Source organism: Hirundo rustica, chromosome 16 (genome assembly GCF_015227805.2).
Source record: "Hirundo rustica isolate bHirRus1 chromosome 16, bHirRus1.pri.v3, whole genome shotgun sequence".
In the NCBI taxonomy this organism is placed as follows: domain Eukaryota; kingdom Metazoa; phylum Chordata; class Aves; order Passeriformes; family Hirundinidae; genus Hirundo; species Hirundo rustica.
Window position 1 is genome coordinate 7469278 of NC_053465.1, and position 17605 is coordinate 7486882.

The 17605-nt window shown below is 49.5% G+C and overlaps 2 protein-coding genes across 3 annotated transcripts; one reads left to right on the forward strand and one right to left on the reverse strand.

The window, feature by feature from the left end:
• Positions 1 to 6831: 6831 nt before the first annotated feature.
• PLAGL2 (PLAG1 like zinc finger 2) lies at positions 6832 to 12052 on the reverse strand. 2 transcript variants are annotated; one of them, XM_040079684.2, is made up of 4 exons: positions 11984 to 12052; positions 11427 to 11536; positions 9593 to 9988; positions 6832 to 8824 (listed from the first exon to the last, which is right to left on the reverse strand). In XM_040079684.2, the coding sequence occupies exons 3-4, from the start codon at positions 9853 to 9855 to the stop codon at positions 7603 to 7605; spliced, it is 1485 nt and encodes a 494-aa protein (XP_039935618.1). In that variant the 5' UTR covers positions 9856 to 9988; positions 11427 to 11536; positions 11984 to 12052; the 3' UTR covers positions 6832 to 7602. The 2 variants fall into 2 exon arrangements, with proteins under 2 accessions (XP_039935618.1, XP_039935619.1); XM_040079685.1 differs by lacking the exon at positions 11984 to 12052 and adding an exon at positions 11741 to 11790.
• A 62-nt stretch (positions 12053 to 12114) lies between these two features.
• On the forward strand, positions 12115 to 17519 carry POFUT1 (protein O-fucosyltransferase 1). The gene is made up of 7 exons (XM_040080365.2): positions 12115 to 12274; positions 12531 to 12652; positions 12771 to 12953; positions 13522 to 13634; positions 14292 to 14484; positions 14987 to 15229; positions 15665 to 17519. Exons 1-7 carry the CDS (start codon positions 12115 to 12117, stop codon positions 15851 to 15853), a joined length of 1203 nt encoding a protein of 400 aa, XP_039936299.1. The 3' UTR covers positions 15854 to 17519.
• The last annotated feature ends 86 nt before the right edge of the window (positions 17520 to 17605 follow it).

Sequence of the window (17605 nt, forward strand, 5' to 3'; positions counted from 1 at the left end):
AAGCTACTTCTGGAGAATATTTTTTTGTGACACTTGGCCCGTTCGATATCCACGTGGTCTGTGATGTGTGGCTTCAGCCAAAAGCAGAGCTTGGAATACTCTGGCTTTCTTTGTAATATTTTTCTCCTGGTAAACTAAGTTTCTCCCAGTGTGGCATGCCCTGAATGCTGCCATTTATTGTAATTATGCCACCAGTTGATGCATTTGGATCTGCTGATGCTGTGCTGCCGGGTAAGATCACTTGAGCAACTCGTGTCTTGTGTGAGATGTTGACGTGTGGCACTGATGGGCAGAGCAGCAGAACTGTTGGATAGCAGTGCTTTAGAGCAGCAGAGGGGAGAGGACAGCTCAGAAAGGAGCTGCCATTCCTTCCTCTGAGCAGGAGCTTGAGGAGTGCTGCTGCTGCGGGAGCTGAGCCCTCAGAATTGGCTTCCAGCTCTCTTGGCTTCCCAGAGCTTGTGTGTTTCTGCTGGGGGGTGTGTGGCAGGAGATCAGTGAGCCTCTGCTGGGGTGCTGGCTGAGGGAGGCAAAGTGAATTCCCTTTTCCTGAGATGGTTTGCCCAGCAGAGCAATGGATGTGATTCCCCCAGGTTATGGAGTCCAGTGTCGAGGGCTGCTGAGTGTCTGTGAGTGAGTCCAGAGCTGGCAAATACTTGAATCAGAACTCAGAAATCATCAGAATAATCCCTTCTCCCTTTAAAAAGGCAAAGGAAGCTTCAGCTCCACCACCAGGACAATCCCTGCTGAACTTATTTCTTATTTTTGGCAGATGAGTGTATTCACGTTCTGTCACAGTCCTCAGCGCCGGGGGAAAGCTGCTGAGGAGAGGGCACATTTCAATGGTGGCTGAATTAGGAAAGAAAACTAGAGCATTCTTAGACAAGCACCTAACACTGATCATGGCTGTCAGCTTTTAATCCATGTTCTGGAGGAGAATCCCAAGCGGGCCCTGTGTGCTTTGCCCTGTTTCATCTTCAAATGCTGCTGGTGCCTGCAGGCAGTTGTAGCTTAAGCTGAGGTTTGGTCCTGGTTCTCCTGTGGGGAGCACAGCATGTTGGGGTTATTTGGGAGGGGGAATGGGCTGGACTTGTCTGAGATGGTGCCACATCGGCTGGAAATTTTAGTGAAATCAAGCGACCAGAACTTTCTGTCTAACGAACATTATTCTCCTTGACAGGGGATAATGGGTGTCTGCTGTGGCTGCCTCCCCAGTGGGGTGCTGGGTTGTTTTTTTCTCTTGTGGGTCTAATTACTTGCTTGGAAAAATTTTAAAAATTTCTGTGGCTTCATGTAGGGAACTGTGTCTTTGACCTGCCTTATAATTCTGTTTTGTCTTAATCCAACCAAAACCCAAACTCCCCTCCATGAAGACACCTGGGGTAGATCATCCAAATGCTTTTAATAAACAACTTCATTATAAAAGATGCTTTCAATTTGAACTTCATTTTGCCAGAGCTAATTTTAGTGATGAACCATACACTTCCTAATGGCACTTAATTACAATTTAAAAACCTTGTTTACAGCCTCCCAAATACTCCATTAAAAGAGGTTATTCACTGCGTGTAAAAGTGCTAGAAAGTTTGTTTTTACAAAACCAGTTGAGCTTTAACAATGGGACGTTTCTGGCTTTGGCAGCTGTAGCTGCAGGGAGGGTGGTGAGGCACGAGGCGTGTCCAGAACCAGCACAAGAAGGGACAGCGTGAATGGCAGCCCTGGGGAGGGACACTGTGGCTTCCCTTCCCCTCCCATGGCTAATCTCAAACCCTTCCAATGGGATGTTTACAGGCTCCTGTGGGAGATGGCAGAGCTGGTGCTGGGAGAGGTTCTAGGTGTGATTTGTGACTGCAAAGGCTGCATGGTAGCTTTTCTTCCAGCAGCAGTTTTGGAGCTTGGCTGCTCACAGGGGTTCTACAGGTTCTTTTTTGTCATTGAAACCACCCTGGGTCTCAAGACATCTGTGTTCTTCAATATCCTCATTTAAGGAAAACACTGGTTCAAATGTTATGAAAGAGTCTTCGTAAAAATTGCTCCTAGATAACAGGAATCACTGAAGTGGAAAAGCGCCACAAAGCATCAAGGCTGCGGCTCTCTGTAGGGCGAGGAGATCTCAAACTCCAGGGTGGCTTCCAGCAGAAGTTCTGGGATGTGCTGCAGCGTGTGCAGGCTTCTGCACCCTCGTGTGGCAGCCTGAAGTGGGTTGTGCTGCTGAGGGCTGTGAGCAAAGCTCACATGTTACCTTCAAGCACAAGACACTGACTACAGAGGGAGAAGGGCTGCAGGCAGGTCCCTGGCCTGTTCACCTGGACCCTCAGCCAGCCTAGCCTGTCCCAGGTGCTGGAGGCTGGCCCTGTCCTGCAGGCCCTGGAGCTGTCGCCAGTTCACTCAGTACATTCCATGCTAGAACTGGTTCTCCCCTTGCACAGTAGTTCAAAACAAAGACACAAAAGTGAGAGATGGTTGGTTTGTAACAAGACACTTCAATGTTGAGGATTCTTCCCCTAGCTGAAGAGCTGACCTATTTATAGCAATAAAAAAAAAAAAAATTTCAATTTCCCTGGTTATCTTTTGCAATGCTTTTAACTTCCCTCGTCGCTGTGGTCTGACACAGAGAAGCTCCCTCTGTGTCATGTATGCTCTATTTCCCTGCTGGTATTTAGGCACTGGTGGAAAGGACCACGCAGACCTGGCTTCAGCCACAAGCAGAGTGAGGAAGGTGCTTCAGGCTCCTCCTGCAGCCCGCCTGTGCACGTGGAAATAAAATGTCCTTTGAACAGGAAAGCCAAGCTCATCTCCTGGTGTGGATTTGTGAGAAGCAGAAGGTGATCTCTTTTCTGAACACCAGTTCTATTTCTGCTCGACCTGTTTGCATGCCAGTCTGAAGCGTTAAGAGGTGTTTGGTCTGTGGGAACATGTAGAGCTGGCTTCAGGTAGAGATTGCAGACTGTACCCCAGGAGAAAACTCCTCACCTGCAGCCACAAGAACAGCTAAAACGTGTAGGATTCCTAGGGGATCCCAGTTATTCACTAGAAGGAAGCAAGTCCATCTCTGGGAAGAGCCAGAGGTGAGCCTAATGTGAATGTGCGTGGATTGTGCAGCAGGGACAACAGAACATGAGAGGTGGAGGGGAAGAGGAATAGTGGTCCTGTAAGGCAGCTGGATTGGGGGTAATGGCATCTCCCTGGGAGCTTCCAGCTGCTTTCCAAGAGAGGCTCAGTATGGCTGTGGCATGTTATGGTAAACAGGCATGGAAAAGGTGAGAGGTGCCAGAGCTGGGGATGGGGATGAAAAGAATCTGGGCTCCCCTGATCCAGTAGGCCAGGCTAAACCAAATCACCTTCTCCTACCGCACAGGGGTCAGCCAGGATGGGATTCAGAGCTTCCGGTGGCAGCTCCCATCTCTAGGAAATGGGAAAAATACGAGAAATAAGGTATGGAAAAGACAAATTTTGGATGAGGATGGAAACCTGAAGTGGTTCTGTTTGAGCCATTCATCCACTTCACTGTTAAGTGGCAGAATAGCTCCAGGGCTTGGGCAGGCAATTAACTAAAAATAGGCACCTGAGGGAGAATTCAGTCAGCCTGACTAACTGGGATTAGAGGATAAGCAAGAAGGTAGGCTGATGGGAAGCACATCTTTGAAGATTTATTTGTGGAAATTTTAATTGCAGGCAGCAGAAAATGCTTCTGTGGGATTGTTCTGTCCAGAGAGCAAAGATAGTGCAAGGGTAGAGAAAGGAAAAGGGGATTTTTTCTGTGAACTGCAGGAAATCTTCCCAGCAGCTGCTGTTCACCTGTCAGCGAGGAGGGAATTAAAGAACAAAGAGCTGAGCTGAACAAAAGTATTGAAATCATCAATCTACCGGAGGCAAAAAAAGGATTCCAGTTGAAGTGACACCGTTTTTCAACACTGAGGCTTAAAGAGTAGTAATGTTGTGAGACGGAGAACGGGGTCTGTCCCAGTGTGGTGTGTGGGTATTCTGTCATGTGAAATTCAGTGGAAGCAAATGTAAGATAACATATTGTTCCTTCCTACAAATGGATTTTGAGTGAGCTGTACTCCGAGGGGGGAAAATATCTTCAGCCTTTCACAGGGTTCTGGCAATCTGAGGCTGGCAGGATGGGCAAGGGTTAACCCTCTGCTGCCAGGGAGTGGCTTGGCTATTTGTTAGTTATTTCTAGGGGGACATTAGGTCCTTGGCTTTCTGAGAATCCAGAATTCTGATTTATAAAGGCTGGCAAGTTCATGTCCTGTCGCTGACTGGAGGTCTTTGGGCTCATATATTTGTTGACTGCACTGTTCCTATTGCCTTGGACAGCCCCCAACCCAACCAGTTTAAAACATTCACTTAATTAAAACCTCCTGAACAATTATGTGCTGTAGTTGCTGCCCTTGGGCTCAGTCTGGTGCAATCTTCCTGGTACAGGTGTGCCAGGAACAGAGGGATCACAGTGGAATTGTTTGCTGGCCTCTGCCTGCCTGACTCACAGCTGTGTCCTGGACCTGCAGCCCCAAACTCCTGGTCCAAAACAAAAGCCAAACCCAAACTCTTTCTGGGGTGATTTTTTTATATTACATAACCAGCAGAGTGGCTGCCACCAAGCCCTGCACATACAGCACAGGACAGACTGTGGGCTGTGCTGCAGCAATCCCCTCACAGCATGACAAGGTTACCCTTGCCCCTTGCCTCCAGCTGCAGGAGCTTGGCTAAGCTGACTTCCACTGACTTGCCTAAGAGCTTGGTACATGTGTGTCCAAGTGGACTGAGATTCCCAAGTGCTCCAAGTATTATTTTATAAACAGGTAAAGATTGTTCACTGTGATTTGTTCTGTGAATTTTACACTTGCTATTTCAAATGGAATTAGTCTCGTTAGCTTTAGACTGACTGGTAAAATACTTTCAGATTACAAGCTGTTGTGGTAGCGGAACTTTGAATCCATTTTCCTGTGCAAACACCTGGAATCAGCTCCAACGCTGTCTCTGACCACGCTGCCCTTGCTGGGTTAGATTTTCCTTCCATTGACCAAGGTTACTGCAGTTCTGCTTGTTAAAGTAGCTGTGGAAAGCAAATCACACGTGCAAATCATAGCAAAATGAATTCCATTTATTCTTTGACAGACTACTGGTAGGAAAAAGATGCCTGGCTCTAAGTTTAGCTACCACTGCTAAAGGAATTCCAGTGATGACATCTGTTCAGAGTACAATGCAGGCAGGAAGCAAGAAAGCTGAATGTTCTGCAGTGGGAGAAGGTGTGTGGTGACATTGCATAAATCTGATAACCCTCACTGGCAGCGAGTGATCAGTTCTGACCATTTATTTCTCAAAAAAATAATAATCCTCTCAACTGAAGACAGGGATAAGGCTTGCATATAATTGATAACAGTGTGAAACTCTTTAATTTGCAAAGAGCAAAGCAATAGAAGACAGGCCTGAGGTATTCAATGCTGGTAAACAGACTGGCTGCAATGCCCTGTTTACCTTTGCTAGGTTAGAGAACAAGAAGGCACTCGTTGGACTTGGAAAGGCAACATTTTCCAGTGGAGAGAAGGAAAAAGTACTGCATTCAACTCGGGGAGATCATTGCCACAGGATATTGCTGAGGTAAATAAATCTTATATTACATTTTGATACAAAAGTCTTATTTGCAGCATTGCTGGCTAACCTAAAACAACCGATCTATGTTCTGGAGAATCAATGGATTGCTAAAGAGTCATTCTGGGAAGAATTACTAAGCTAAATTAAAAATAAACTTCTGGAGTAAAATGGAAGGGGGACAAGCCTGTGACCAAAAGAGGCACAGCTGATGTCACATGGTGGGATCATGGCTCAGCAGGAAGGAATCTGCATCAGCTGAGGTGGATGTGCTCTGGGGAGACAAGGGAGGACAGCATCTGGCTTCACCCAAGGAGCTGAGATAACAGAGTAGAGGTAGATTTTGCATTTCCTAGATTTATGGAGAACAATATTGACAGATTTCCTGGTTTATATTGGCCTACAATGGTTCCTCCATGCTGAGGTATGAATCTGCCTGTCCATAGTCAGAAACATGCACCAGTGCAGAGTGGCCTCCGTATGTCCCCATCTGCAGTATTAAGTGCCCAGGAAAACAGGAGCGGGAGACAATACAGGTGCTAAATGGCACCAGCAGCTGGCTGCCACTTCCCAGGATAACTCCTCTGCCCTGGTAGGTAAACAGCCCATGGGAGAGTTTAAGAGGTAGGGCAGGAAGCAAGGGAAGCACTGTAACTTCAGGAGGCAAGGTTTGAGCAGGAGAGAACAAAAAAGGCCAGTGGAACCAAATCCAAAGTGAAAAGTTGACTGCAGGCCCCAAACCTCAGCATTTGTTAGAACTACTGGTGTTGGGAGAAATGCTTCAAATACACAGTGTGTACCTGAAGCTGGGACCAATTTTTCCTTGATTCTTGGATGTAATCATCATTGAAGTTAAAATACACCTTTCTGCTTCCTGCATAAGCCAAAAAGGGTGCTGACCTCAATGAACGGCTGTGGTTCAAAAACCCCAAGCGCCAGAAACTCATACTCTGTTCCTCATCCCAAGGGAACCTATGGAGCAGGGCCTGCAGCCTGTTCTCACCCACGCCTGGTACGCCAGTGCTCGATGTCCCAAGCTCCTCACCCAGCTCTCTCACGTGCTTTGGTTTCCAGATCCGTTTGCCTGGGGGAGATATCCAAAAGGGCTCTGTCCATACACCGCACACCAAGCTAAGCTGTGAGAGCTGCTCCATCCCCTTCACTCGGGACAGCCAGCGAGAAAAGGCAGGAAGGTGCTGCCTAGAGGGGCAGAGGCTGACGTGGTCCAAAAGCAGTGTATTTCCCCATGGGGGAAGAACATGGTAAGTGAAGAGAAATCAGTGCAACCTGACTTCATTGTGTAAACAGTGTTCTAGCTACACCAGAGATGAACCCAGTGTATTCTGGTGCCTCCTATTTTTGCAATGGCAGAAAGAGATTTGTGTTGTGTAAACAAAGTTCACCGTAACGAGTTTATCCTAACGGCTCCGAAGAGGTGGCGCTGAATTCGCTATGTAAACGGGCTTGTTGCTTAACACTGATGTGGAGTAAGCTGTGTTGGGTGACGGGATGAGAGGTAGCAGGGAAGGACAGCCTCTTCCCCATTGGCTTCATACAGAGCGGTATCGTGACTTCTTCTCCATGTGGAGGTGTTGGCTGGTTTGCCAGAATTGCAGTGTGGTAACATGAAATGGAAGCTGGACTCTTAAAAAGTATAGCCCAGGATGAAAAAGTCTCAACTCCTTCTGAGGGACAGTCCCTTCCCAGAGAGGAAATAGCTCCAGCATTCTCAGGGAAGGTCAGTGCTAAGCGCGGCTCCTGATTCACAGATTAAAAATTAGATAAAATATATCCAGTCTATCAGCTGAAATCTTTCCGCTGTACAGGACTGGGACTCGCACGGGATATCGGCTGTTCCAGTCTACAAGTGCTCCCTCCGGGATCAGAAACCTCCTGCCCGACCCAGCTCTGCCAGAGCTTTCACACCCCCAAGGAAGGAAGAGTTGTGCGTTTTTAAGGCTCTCCACAAAAGGGTGACTGAAAGATCTGTTCTCCAGTGCTATTTCCAGCTTATTGGAATGCCTGGTGGAACCGTGGCAGCGTGGTTGTGCTCAAGCTGGAGGTGAAGACGGGGGGCAACGAATGAAGGGGCCCAAAGTTCAGCGAGGCCCCGGCTCCGGGAGACTCTTGAGGTTGATGTTGCAAAGTGGTGAGCAGTGGCTGCGCCTCCCCCTGCGAGTAGCCCATGACCAATCCCCCCGATGAGACAGGAGGATTGCAAGGAGGAAGATTTAGGGGGAGGAAGCCAAGAAGATGAGAGAAGTCCATGTTAGCAGCACAGAGAGCCTCTGAGAGGTTAGCAGGGCTCTTGGAAAGCAAAGCCTCATCCAGGGCGGGTGGCTGAGGCGAAGAGGACTGAGGATCACCAGATGAGAGAGACAGGCTGCCAGGGAAGTCTGACAAAAAGCTGTCCACCTCTACTTTGGGTAGCTTCTCAGGCAAATATGAGGTAGATCCAAGCTGATACTTTGGAGGAGGTTGCGGTGGGGAGGAGATGGGAGAAGAAGACTCCAGAGGATAGCTCATTCCCATGGGAAGAGAATTAGGAACCAAAGAATGGGGCATCCCTGAGCTTGGCATGGTTTGGAGATGCGTGCTGTACATGCCCACAGGCAGCATGCCAGGGAAGCTCTTACCACCCATCATGTCTCTGGATGCCATACACAGGACAGGACTCAGCTCTTCCTTCACTGCCACAGAGGAGCTGCAGCTGAGCAGACCCAACATGTCCACTGGCTCCGTCTTAATCTTCAGCAGTTCCTGGGAGTGGCTTTTCTTCATGTGCCTGGTCAGGTGGTCTTTCCTCCCAAACCTCTGGGCACAGTACTGGCACAGGAAGTCCTTGCGCCCCGTGTGCACTACCAGGTGTCTCCGCACGTCCTTCCGGGTGTAGAAGCGCCGATCGCAGTGGTCACACGGATGCTTCTTTTCCTTTGCCCCGCCGGAAGCCCGCCTGGAATGAGCTTTGAGGTGCTCCAGCAGCACCTGGGTGCTCTCAAAGGTCTGCAGGCACACCTTGCAGCTGAGGTCACCGCTGGCAGCCGCGTGCATGGCCAGGTGTCGCCTGAAGCCCAGTTTGGTGTTGTAGTTCTTGCCGCACTCGGGACAGTGCAGGGCCTCCTTGTTGGGATCATGGGTCTGCAGGTGGTTCCGAAGGTGATCCTTGCGGTGAAACATCTTCTCGCAGTACATGCACTGGTGGGGCTTCTGAGCAGAGTGCGTGGCCATATGCCTTAGGGGAGAAAAGCAGCAAAGGTCAGACAAACATCCGGCCCTGAGGGAACACATGCTAGTTTTCCAAAATTTGCCTTGTGTCCTACACTTTATGCCACAAAAATCCCTAATGGCGTTTTACCTCCACTAAACAACGCTTCAGGCAAAACCGACGGTCTGTCTCCCCTGGGTCTTGCTCTCTGCTGAGGCTGCCAAACCTCTCTAGTTTGTGACACTAGCTGAGAAAATTTCAGTTCATAAGGAGGGTCAGGCTGTGCCCAAGTCTGCTGACAGCCACTGTGGTCTGATTTCACCTTGGTATCTCACACTCTCCCACACTGAGGTTTATCTGATTTCAAGTTCTCAGCCATTACTGTTTAATTATTTTGTGTTGTACTTCACTAAGTAAATGGGATCTCTACTTCTCCATACTGGAGCAAGAGCTGCCGTGGAATTACCCCTGTGGTTAGAAGCAGGACTTATGAATGCAAATGCCATTCTTGCTTTTCATTTTGTTTTTTAATCTGTGAACTTCACTTTCTGTTTCTATTTCCTCCTCAGTGAAACAGAAAACAGCTTGAGCTCAGGATACAGCATTAACTGAAGTTCTCTGGAAGGCGCCTAAAGAGATGCCAAGTATGGTAATGTCTGGGACTCAACTGCTTTGCAAGGTAAAAGGGCATTTCCCCTCCTCCAGCTTCTCAGAAATTCAAGCAAAGGCCCAAGAGGGAGGGGAGTTTCCCCTCTCTCCTGGCACTGCAGGGCAGAGGCACTTGCAGATACCTACCTATAGAGCTTGTACTTGGAGGCAAAGGCCTTGCCACAGTGCAGCTGGGGGCAGTTGTAGGGCCTCTGCTCCGAATGGGAAAGTGTGTGAGTTCTCAGCTTGTCCACGTGAGGGAAGGAGGGCTCCGATAGTTCACACTGGCATTTTCCCTGACTTTCGGTCTCTTCACCTCTCGGTCTGGGGACTAATTTCCAGCCTGTCTCTTCCTCCTCCTGCTTTGCATCTTGAATCCAGTTGGGAACACCGGGAAAAAATGCCGTCATGGCAGGTCTAGTAGAACATGGCCATGTCAAGCAGAACTCGAGCCTGTGGGCGTCTCGCTGTGATGTTGTCCCGATGCAGTTTTCTGTTGGAGCCCCCTGTGACCAAATTGCTTTAACAGCAAAACTTCTTCATCTGCAATCACAGAAGGATGGTGTTAAGTACACTGCGTCCTTCGCCCGTGCACACAATGAACACGTGAAGATGCGTGTTCCCAGTCACGGGGAACTCCAATCTCCAACTCCAATCAACAACGCTTCTCTGTCTTTTCCCCCTTAACCTGTTACCTGAATAAAAAATTATGTTCAACTTTTCCTGAATTGATTTTTTTTTTTGCAACTATTAAGAGCCAGTGTTACCTGCTGGATGTATTTTCTCCTGAAATATCATAAAAGATGTCTATTTGTAGCTCTAAATACCTTTCCCTGTGTGTTTTGCAGATCACTTCTCATCCCGTTTTTCCATATTCTCACTTGCTCTCTGCATACACGGAATTCCCTCCCAGAGATTCTCAGAGAAACCAGGGTTCTCTTGAATTTTCTTTTCCCTTCCTTCCTGCTACCAACTTGGTGCCCTGGGCAAAACCAACTCCAGAGCAAATCAATCTGAACCCCGACATGTGGCTGAACGGGGCTGAGGAAGAAAACTCACAATTATCGTCAACACCGCACCTTTTTCTGGAAGGCAACGGATGCTGCTCCTCTTCAGGGTGGGATTACTCATTGTATTTTCACTTTTCGATTGTGAGGCAGATTCTGCCTCTCTGGATCAGCAAGTTTTCTACTGTAATGAGCAATTTTTGACTCTTTTTTGTTTTTTTTTCTGATACTCTCATCCATTAATAATGGAAGCTCAAACTGTTTCCTGCTCAACAAAATACACCTCCCGTAAGCTCCTCTGGCTTTCATGTTGACGAGGCTCTACATCAATCTCTCTCAGCAGGCTGTTCTTGAGCTGTGTGCTGGCGAAATAAAAACGTTTTTAAAGGGTTCCACTGCCAGCTCGACTGGTAAACGGTCAGCTGAAATAAAACCGATTTCTTTCACTCAATTTGGCTGCCTGAGAAACTCTTCTTAAAATAGCATCAAACCCTCACTCCATGATTGCTTCAGAGGAGGAACTTCCTGCTGCACATCAACACGAGTGCGAGTTGTGGGCAGGATGTGCAACTGCGAGGGAACAAACCAACCCTGAAGAAAGTGCTCAAGGAACGTTATGAAGAGCTGAAATAACAATTACTGTGACTGCACCGTCACCCCAGATACCACGGATGGTTCCCTCAGGGTGGAAAACACTGAGAAACAGGATGACTCCAAGAAAACATGTCACTGTGAACTTTGGGAATGCCTGTTAAGAATAAAACTTGGTTTTGTGCAGGCTAAATCTACGTGGTCAAAGCAGAACAATAAAGGACCAGAACTGCTGAGGTGCCACTTTGGGACAAACCAGCGTGATGTGACAGCTGCTCTGACCCCTCAGGGTGCAGGAGGCCTGCGGTTCAGAGCAATCTATCTTTCTGGATGCTAAAAGCATGAATATGAAATATGTCCCAGAAAAGATGAGTGTTCTCTACCTCTTGCTCCAGAGCTGTGCAGGTGTCCCGAGAGTCTCTGCCACTTTCACCAGGGAACTGCTCCTTTCCCTCCGAAAAAGACTGGCCATCTGGGCCAGTTTCAAAGCTACCTGGAAGAAGACAAGAGGTTGAATTTTGACGTCTTTAACAGTAAGGTACATAAACGATCACACTGGAATTTTGGGGAATTCAGAGATGCTGTTGGTAGAGCCTTGCAAACGGCGGAGGTGCCGGGGGGTGGCCGCGAGGGGCAACTCGCTCCTCCCGCCAGCATCTCCGCCGTTTGCCTCGCAAGCCAACGGGAAGACCCCCACCCCCGGGAGCACTCCGTGGATAATGCAGCCCCGGTGGAGCGGGATCACACATCCCACCCCCGCCCCGCAGCCCTGAGGGGAGGGAGGCGGGCCCGGCCTACGCCCCCCCCACCGCCCCTCATCCTCCTCCTCTTCACACGCCCCCCTGGCCCCTGAGGGGACCCCGCCACCGAGGGGAGGGTACGGCCGTGCCACCGCCCCTCGCTGCGGTGCCGCCCCCCTCCCAAGCCCCCCCGCGCTCACCCCGTTCCCCCGGGCCCCGCCAAGCGCGGCTCCGGTCCCGGCCCCGGCGGCGCCATTGCGCGGGGCCTTGTGGGAGTGACGTCACGCCTCGGTGGTGGCCGCCAGAGCGGCGCGCCGCGGGGCATGCCGGGATGGTGGCGCCGGGCTCTGGCCGCCGACGAGCCGCCATGGCCGTGCCGCCGGTCCCGGGGATCCTCGTCCTCCTCCCGCTCCTCCCGGTGATGGCCGCGGGAGGCGGCGCGGCACCCGCCTGGGACGAGGCCGGGTACCTGCTCTACTGTCCCTGCATGGGTGAGGCTCCCCCGCTGCGGGCCCCCAGTGCATCTCCCTGTTGCATCCCTCGGTGCGACCCCCGGTGCTGCAGACCCCGGTGCGGTTCCCGCTGCAGTCCCCGGTGTTGCAGACCCCGGTTCATCCCCCGGCGCGGTCCGCGGTCCGTCCCCCGCTGCATTCCCCGGTCCATGCCCCGGTGCGGCTCCGCTGCATCCCCCGGTCCGTGCCCGACCCGTCCCCGGCGCGGTCCCCGCCTGAGCCCCCTCTCTCGCAGGCCGCTTCGGTAACCAAGCCGAGCATTTCCTGGGAGCCTTGGCCTTCGCCCGCGCCCTCAACCGGACCCTGGCCGTGCCGCCCTGGATCGAGTACCGGCACCACCGCCCGCCCTACACCAACGTGAGCCCCCGCGGGCCTGGGGAGGGAGCGGTGGGCAGGGCTGGGATGAGCTGCGGGCCCCCGGTAAGGGGACCCACGGTAAGGGGACCCCCGGCTCACGGGCTCTGTTCCCCCACAGCTGCACGTCCCCTACTCGGAGCACTTCAGGCTGGAGCCGCTCCAGCGGTACCACCGCGTGATCAGCCTGGAGCAATTCATGGAGCATCTGGCGCCCCGGCACTGGCCGCCCGGCAGGAGAGTGGCTTATTGCTTCGAGGCTGCTGCCCAGAGAAGCGCGGACAAAAGCACGTGTCCCATGAAGGTGAGTTCCTCCTCAGCCCCGCGGGCACGGCTTAATTCCAGAGGCTGAGGCTGATTCATTCAGGGCGCCGTTGATTTGCAAATTGAGGAGTTACCCACCGCAAATCGGTCTGTGTGGCATTGCTTTCACCACTTGTGGAGTGGCGTGCTGTGCCTTCGTGCTGTGCCTTCGTTAGTTTTCTTTGTCTACAAGTGCTTGGGGATCCGGGATACAACCTGTGCAAGTAGATTTTATCACTTCAGACTTGACTGTGACTGTAGCTTATCTCCTGCTCTCTGTTTGCCAGTTGTGGTAGTTTTCCAACTGGAGTTAAAGCAACCTCTCTTAATTACAAGTTTGGCAGCTGTGGTGTCCTTGTTCTTTAAGACAACCTTTGCAACCTTCTCAGTGAACCTCCCTTAATGTATTTTGCTGTGGCCTTCCTGTGGAGCTGGTGTGTCAAACAGGCTGTTGTATTCCAGCTGCTTCCATCCTGGAACGGGCTCCTGCTTTGAACCTCAGGATCCTGTTAGATCGATCTTTCAGGCTCTGTGTGTGCACCGAATGGACATCTGTCTTTTCTTTGCAGGATGGAAATCCCTTTGGTCCCTTCTGGGATCAGTTCCAAGTGGATTTTGATAAGTCTGAGCTCTTCAAGGGAATTTCCTTCAGTCCTGCATACAAGGATCATTGGATCCAAAGGTACCAGGAAGATGGAAAAGTGCTGGCACGTCACTGTGGAGTCACTCGTGAAAGCAGTTGTGACTGTGTATTGTGACTTTACATTTTGGGGGAGAGACTGAAGTGGTTTGTTAGTAATATAATTAAAAATATTAATGCTTTTTCCATTAGATATTTGCTGAGCACTTCCTGTGGGCATTATTTTGGGTATGAACTCCTTTAGGCTCATTGATTTCTGAGCAAGGAATATTTAATTTATTAAGTGTTTAATTATTAAATATGTAATTAATTGTCAAAAATAATTTGGGTCTCGGTGATTATGGACTGTATTTTGCTGCTTACCTCGTGTTTTCAGAGCTATGAGTGACTTTAGTGGTTATCAGTAAGTCTGGGTGACAGAATTGCTCTAGTGTGCGTTGAAAATGTAGCATCCCATTGCTTGGTAGCTCCTCACTGCATGTTGGAGGTTCTTCTCTTGTCTGTCAGATAAAAGGTCGGAGGTAAAATACAGTCCCTGACATTTCTTCAGTTCAGATGGCAAAACAGCTAAAATTATCTAAATTTGGAACAATAAATGCTGCATATTTTGGGGTGTTCCTGGTTTCTACTCTAACCTTCACAGCAGTCTTTGTGCAGGTGAGATCCCATTTTGGACTGCTGGGGTTTGGTTTTCCATAGGTTTCCACCCTCTGAGCACCCTGTTCTCGCCTTACCTGGAGCTCCAGCCCAGTTTCCTGTCCTGGAGGAGCACCGGCCCCTGCAGAAGTACATGGAGTGGTCTGATGCCATGGTGAGGAAGGGAGAAGCCTATATCCAGTCTCTGCTGCTCCGGCCCTACGTCGGCATTCACCTGAGGATCGGCTCGGACTGGGTACGGCGGCGGCTGGAGCCTGGTGACAAGGGGGATGTGGAGAAAGCTGCTCCGAAAGGAGCTGTGCTGAGAGAGCCACCTGATCCCTGCTGGCATCCAGGAGCTCCCTGTGTGTTAGCAGTGGCGCTGGGATTCTTTCAGACAGGCAGGGGTTGGGCTGTGGTGGTGTTTTCTCACCCGAATGTGGTACTTTGAGAACAATAAAAGGTTGTGGTGAGGTGGGGTTCAGCCTCTCCTCCCAGTGACAGGACAAAGGGAAATGGCCTCAGGTTGCACCAGGGAGGTTGAGGTTGGATATTAGGGAAAAATTCTTCACTGAAGGAATGATTGAGCACTGACCCAGCTTGCCCAGGGCAGTGGTGGAATAGCTATTCCTGGAAGTGTCCAGACCACAAATAGATGTGATAAGGTTTAGTGGGCATGGGCTATCTGTTCAAAGTTTGGACTTGATAATCTCAGAGATCTTCAGCTTTGACGATTCTGTGTTTCTCTTTTCCAATAGAAAAATGCCTGCAACATGTTAAAGGACGGGACGGCCGGGCCGCACTTCATGGCTTCACCACAGTGCGTGGGCTACGACCGGAGTGCTGCAGTGCCTCTCACCATGGACATGTGCCTGCCAGACCTCAGGGAGATCAAACGCGCTCTCAAGCTCTGGGTGGCAAAGATTGAAGCTAAATCTGTTTATATTGCTACCGATTCTGAGCCCTACACAACAGAAATACAACAGTTCTTCCAGGAAAAGGTGAGTCTTCCAGAAACCTTTTCTGGCAGGAGCACTTGGATAAAAATCTCCCATGGATTCTGGCCCAAGGCTGTCATGGATAGCAGACAGGCAGTTGTGGAATAGGTTATTCACAGCCAAATATTGGCATCTCTAAGTGAATTTGGCTCATAGCAATAAAAATTATCCTGTAAGACTTTTTTTTTTTTTCCAGGAGATTGAAAAGTATTATCTAGCATGGTAGTAAATATTTCCATGGAAAGGGTTTAAATTAAATAAACTTAAGTGATTTTCAGAAATGCTCTGACATTGATCTAATCGTAAATGAGTTATAGGGCAGAGAAAGAAAAAAACTCACTCTCTTTCTGTTGTGTATTCCATTTCTAATATTATGCCAAGACATTGGATTGTGATAACAGCTGACTGGATTTATCTGCTCTGCTCGTTTCTCTGCAGCTCAAGGTTGTCAGCTTGCAGCCAGAAGTGCCTCAGATTGATCTGTACATCCTTGGCCAGTCTGACCACTTCATCGGGAACTGTGTCTCTTCCTTCACTGCCTTTGTGAAAAGGGAGCGTGACATCCATGGGAAACCCTCCTCATTTTTTGGCATGGACCACCCACCGAGGCTGCGGGATGAGTTCTGACCAAAGCAGGAAGAGGCTCCATGGTTCCTGGGCTCTGAGCTGGGTCCTTGGTGCTGCAGCACCTTGTGGGCAGTCATTGCTGGGCTGTGGGAGAGCTCCTGCCCTCCAATACTCCTCACAGTCCTTTCCAGACTCTTCTGTCTGAGCTCAGATAGAAATTTAAATCATGTAGTTTAGAGGAAACTATAAACTATATATAGTTTTCTTAAGATGTAGCTTTTATAGCTCTCCGTTCTCACTACTTGGGATTCACCAGCAATCATGATGAAGCAGCTGCTCAGATTTCCTCCTCGTTTCTTTCTCTCTTAATTCTTATTTTCACACCTGGAGATGTTTTGAAGCTTTGTGGCCAAAACTGACCATAATTGATTCTTTTTGAATGTAAAACTTCTGCCAGGCATATCAGGTTCCCTGGAAAGGGTGTGCAAGGTGACGCTCAGGACTGAAAAAGCTCTGGGTTTTATCAAGGACCACGTTTGTCTTACCAGACCTGTGTCACCACAGTGCCTCAGTGTCCCTTCTCCTGTCCAAAGAGATTCCATTCCCAGTGCTGTGGGGCCTGGTATCTCTTTGGTGGTGCTGAAGGAGTGCAGTGGGACATGGTGTGACATGGCAGCTGCCTGTTCAGCCTCTGCATCAGCCTGGGGCAAAGGTGTCTGCAGGGACATGGGAGGAGATCTGTCACAGCCAGTCCAGAACTGGAGATTGAGAGCTCATAGCTTTGTAGCTGTTGATGTCAGTGAGGTCTGTGGTAGAAGAGAAACTTTGAGTCAAGGTTATTAAAATAGTTCTAGTGGGGTTGGGTATGTCATACCTGGATCTATGGTATTGTTTTGTTTTAGTACTTTATAAGATAACCCCTCTGAGCATTACCCTTGTCTGGGGCAGTTCCCAGTGGAGGGGATTCTGAAATATTATTAATTGATGGGGAAGCAACAGCCCAAACCCATCTGTTTGACCTGGTGCAGTTTGATGCTGGTAACACTGATAACCCCAGCATGGTGAGACTCAACTTGACCAATGCTTTTTGGTGCTTCTGTGGCTTTGTTTTTTGGTCCAAAGACTGATTACAGAACAGTTAATTTTTCAAAAATGCCACTTGGGTGAGCCTGTGGTACCAGAGTTGCTGCCTCCAGTGCACTGCTGCGGTTCAGGCAAGGCTGTTAAGAGCGGTTAATTCCAAATGTCTCTTTATGGTGGTCTTTTCCTCCTTGAAATGTTTCTGAGCTTTGAAGGAGTTTGAGAGCACAGGGGAGTGAGCAAAAGAGTGCAAAATGAGAAGGTCCCTCAGGTGTCAGGGTGGCAAAAACTCATCTCTTGTTTCCTCAGGGCTGGCTTCAAAAATCATGGGATTTGTGGGAAAATGATCATGTCTGGGGCCTTTGGGAGCCGGGCTTTTGAAGACTGAATCTCCTTGTGTCATACAGTTTACTGATCTTGGGTGATGCCCTTGGGGCTGCCTTGCCTTGCTGTGGAGCAGGGGAAGCCTTTCCCCACACTGTTGGAAAGACAAAGTATTAAAACAAAATGTTAGGGTGAGGTGTTTCTTTCTTATTTTTTTTTTAAATAAGGTATTTTTTGTACTAATAAAAAAACTTGATTTTGTATTCACTCGTAGTGCTCCAACATTCCTTCCTCCATTGCAGGAGTCTCTGATACCAAAGCTGCAGCTTCCACCGCACCGCTTCGGTCCGGACAGCTCTGATTAAGGGAGCTTAACTCTTAAATATCTTTTCTTTATGGTCTTTTCCT

Coding starts and splice junctions, on each gene's coding strand:
- PLAGL2 (XM_040079684.2), bottom strand. CDS start 9,855: ATGACGGCATTTTTTCCCGGTGTTCCCAACTGGATTCAAGATGCAAAG. Junction 8,825..9,592: donor TCCAAGTACAAGCTCTATAG/GTAGGTATCTGC, acceptor TTCTCCCCTAAG/GCATATGGCCACGCACTCTG.
- POFUT1 (XM_040080365.2), top strand. CDS start 12,115: ATGGTGGCGCCGGGCTCTGGCCGCCGACGAGCCGCCATGGCCGTGCCG. Junction 12,275..12,530: donor GCTCTACTGTCCCTGCATGG/GTGAGGCTCCCC, acceptor CCTCTCTCGCAG/GCCGCTTCGGTAACCAAGCC. Junction 13,635..14,291: donor AAGGATCATTGGATCCAAAG/GTACCAGGAAGA, acceptor GGTTTTCCATAG/GTTTCCACCCTCTGAGCACC.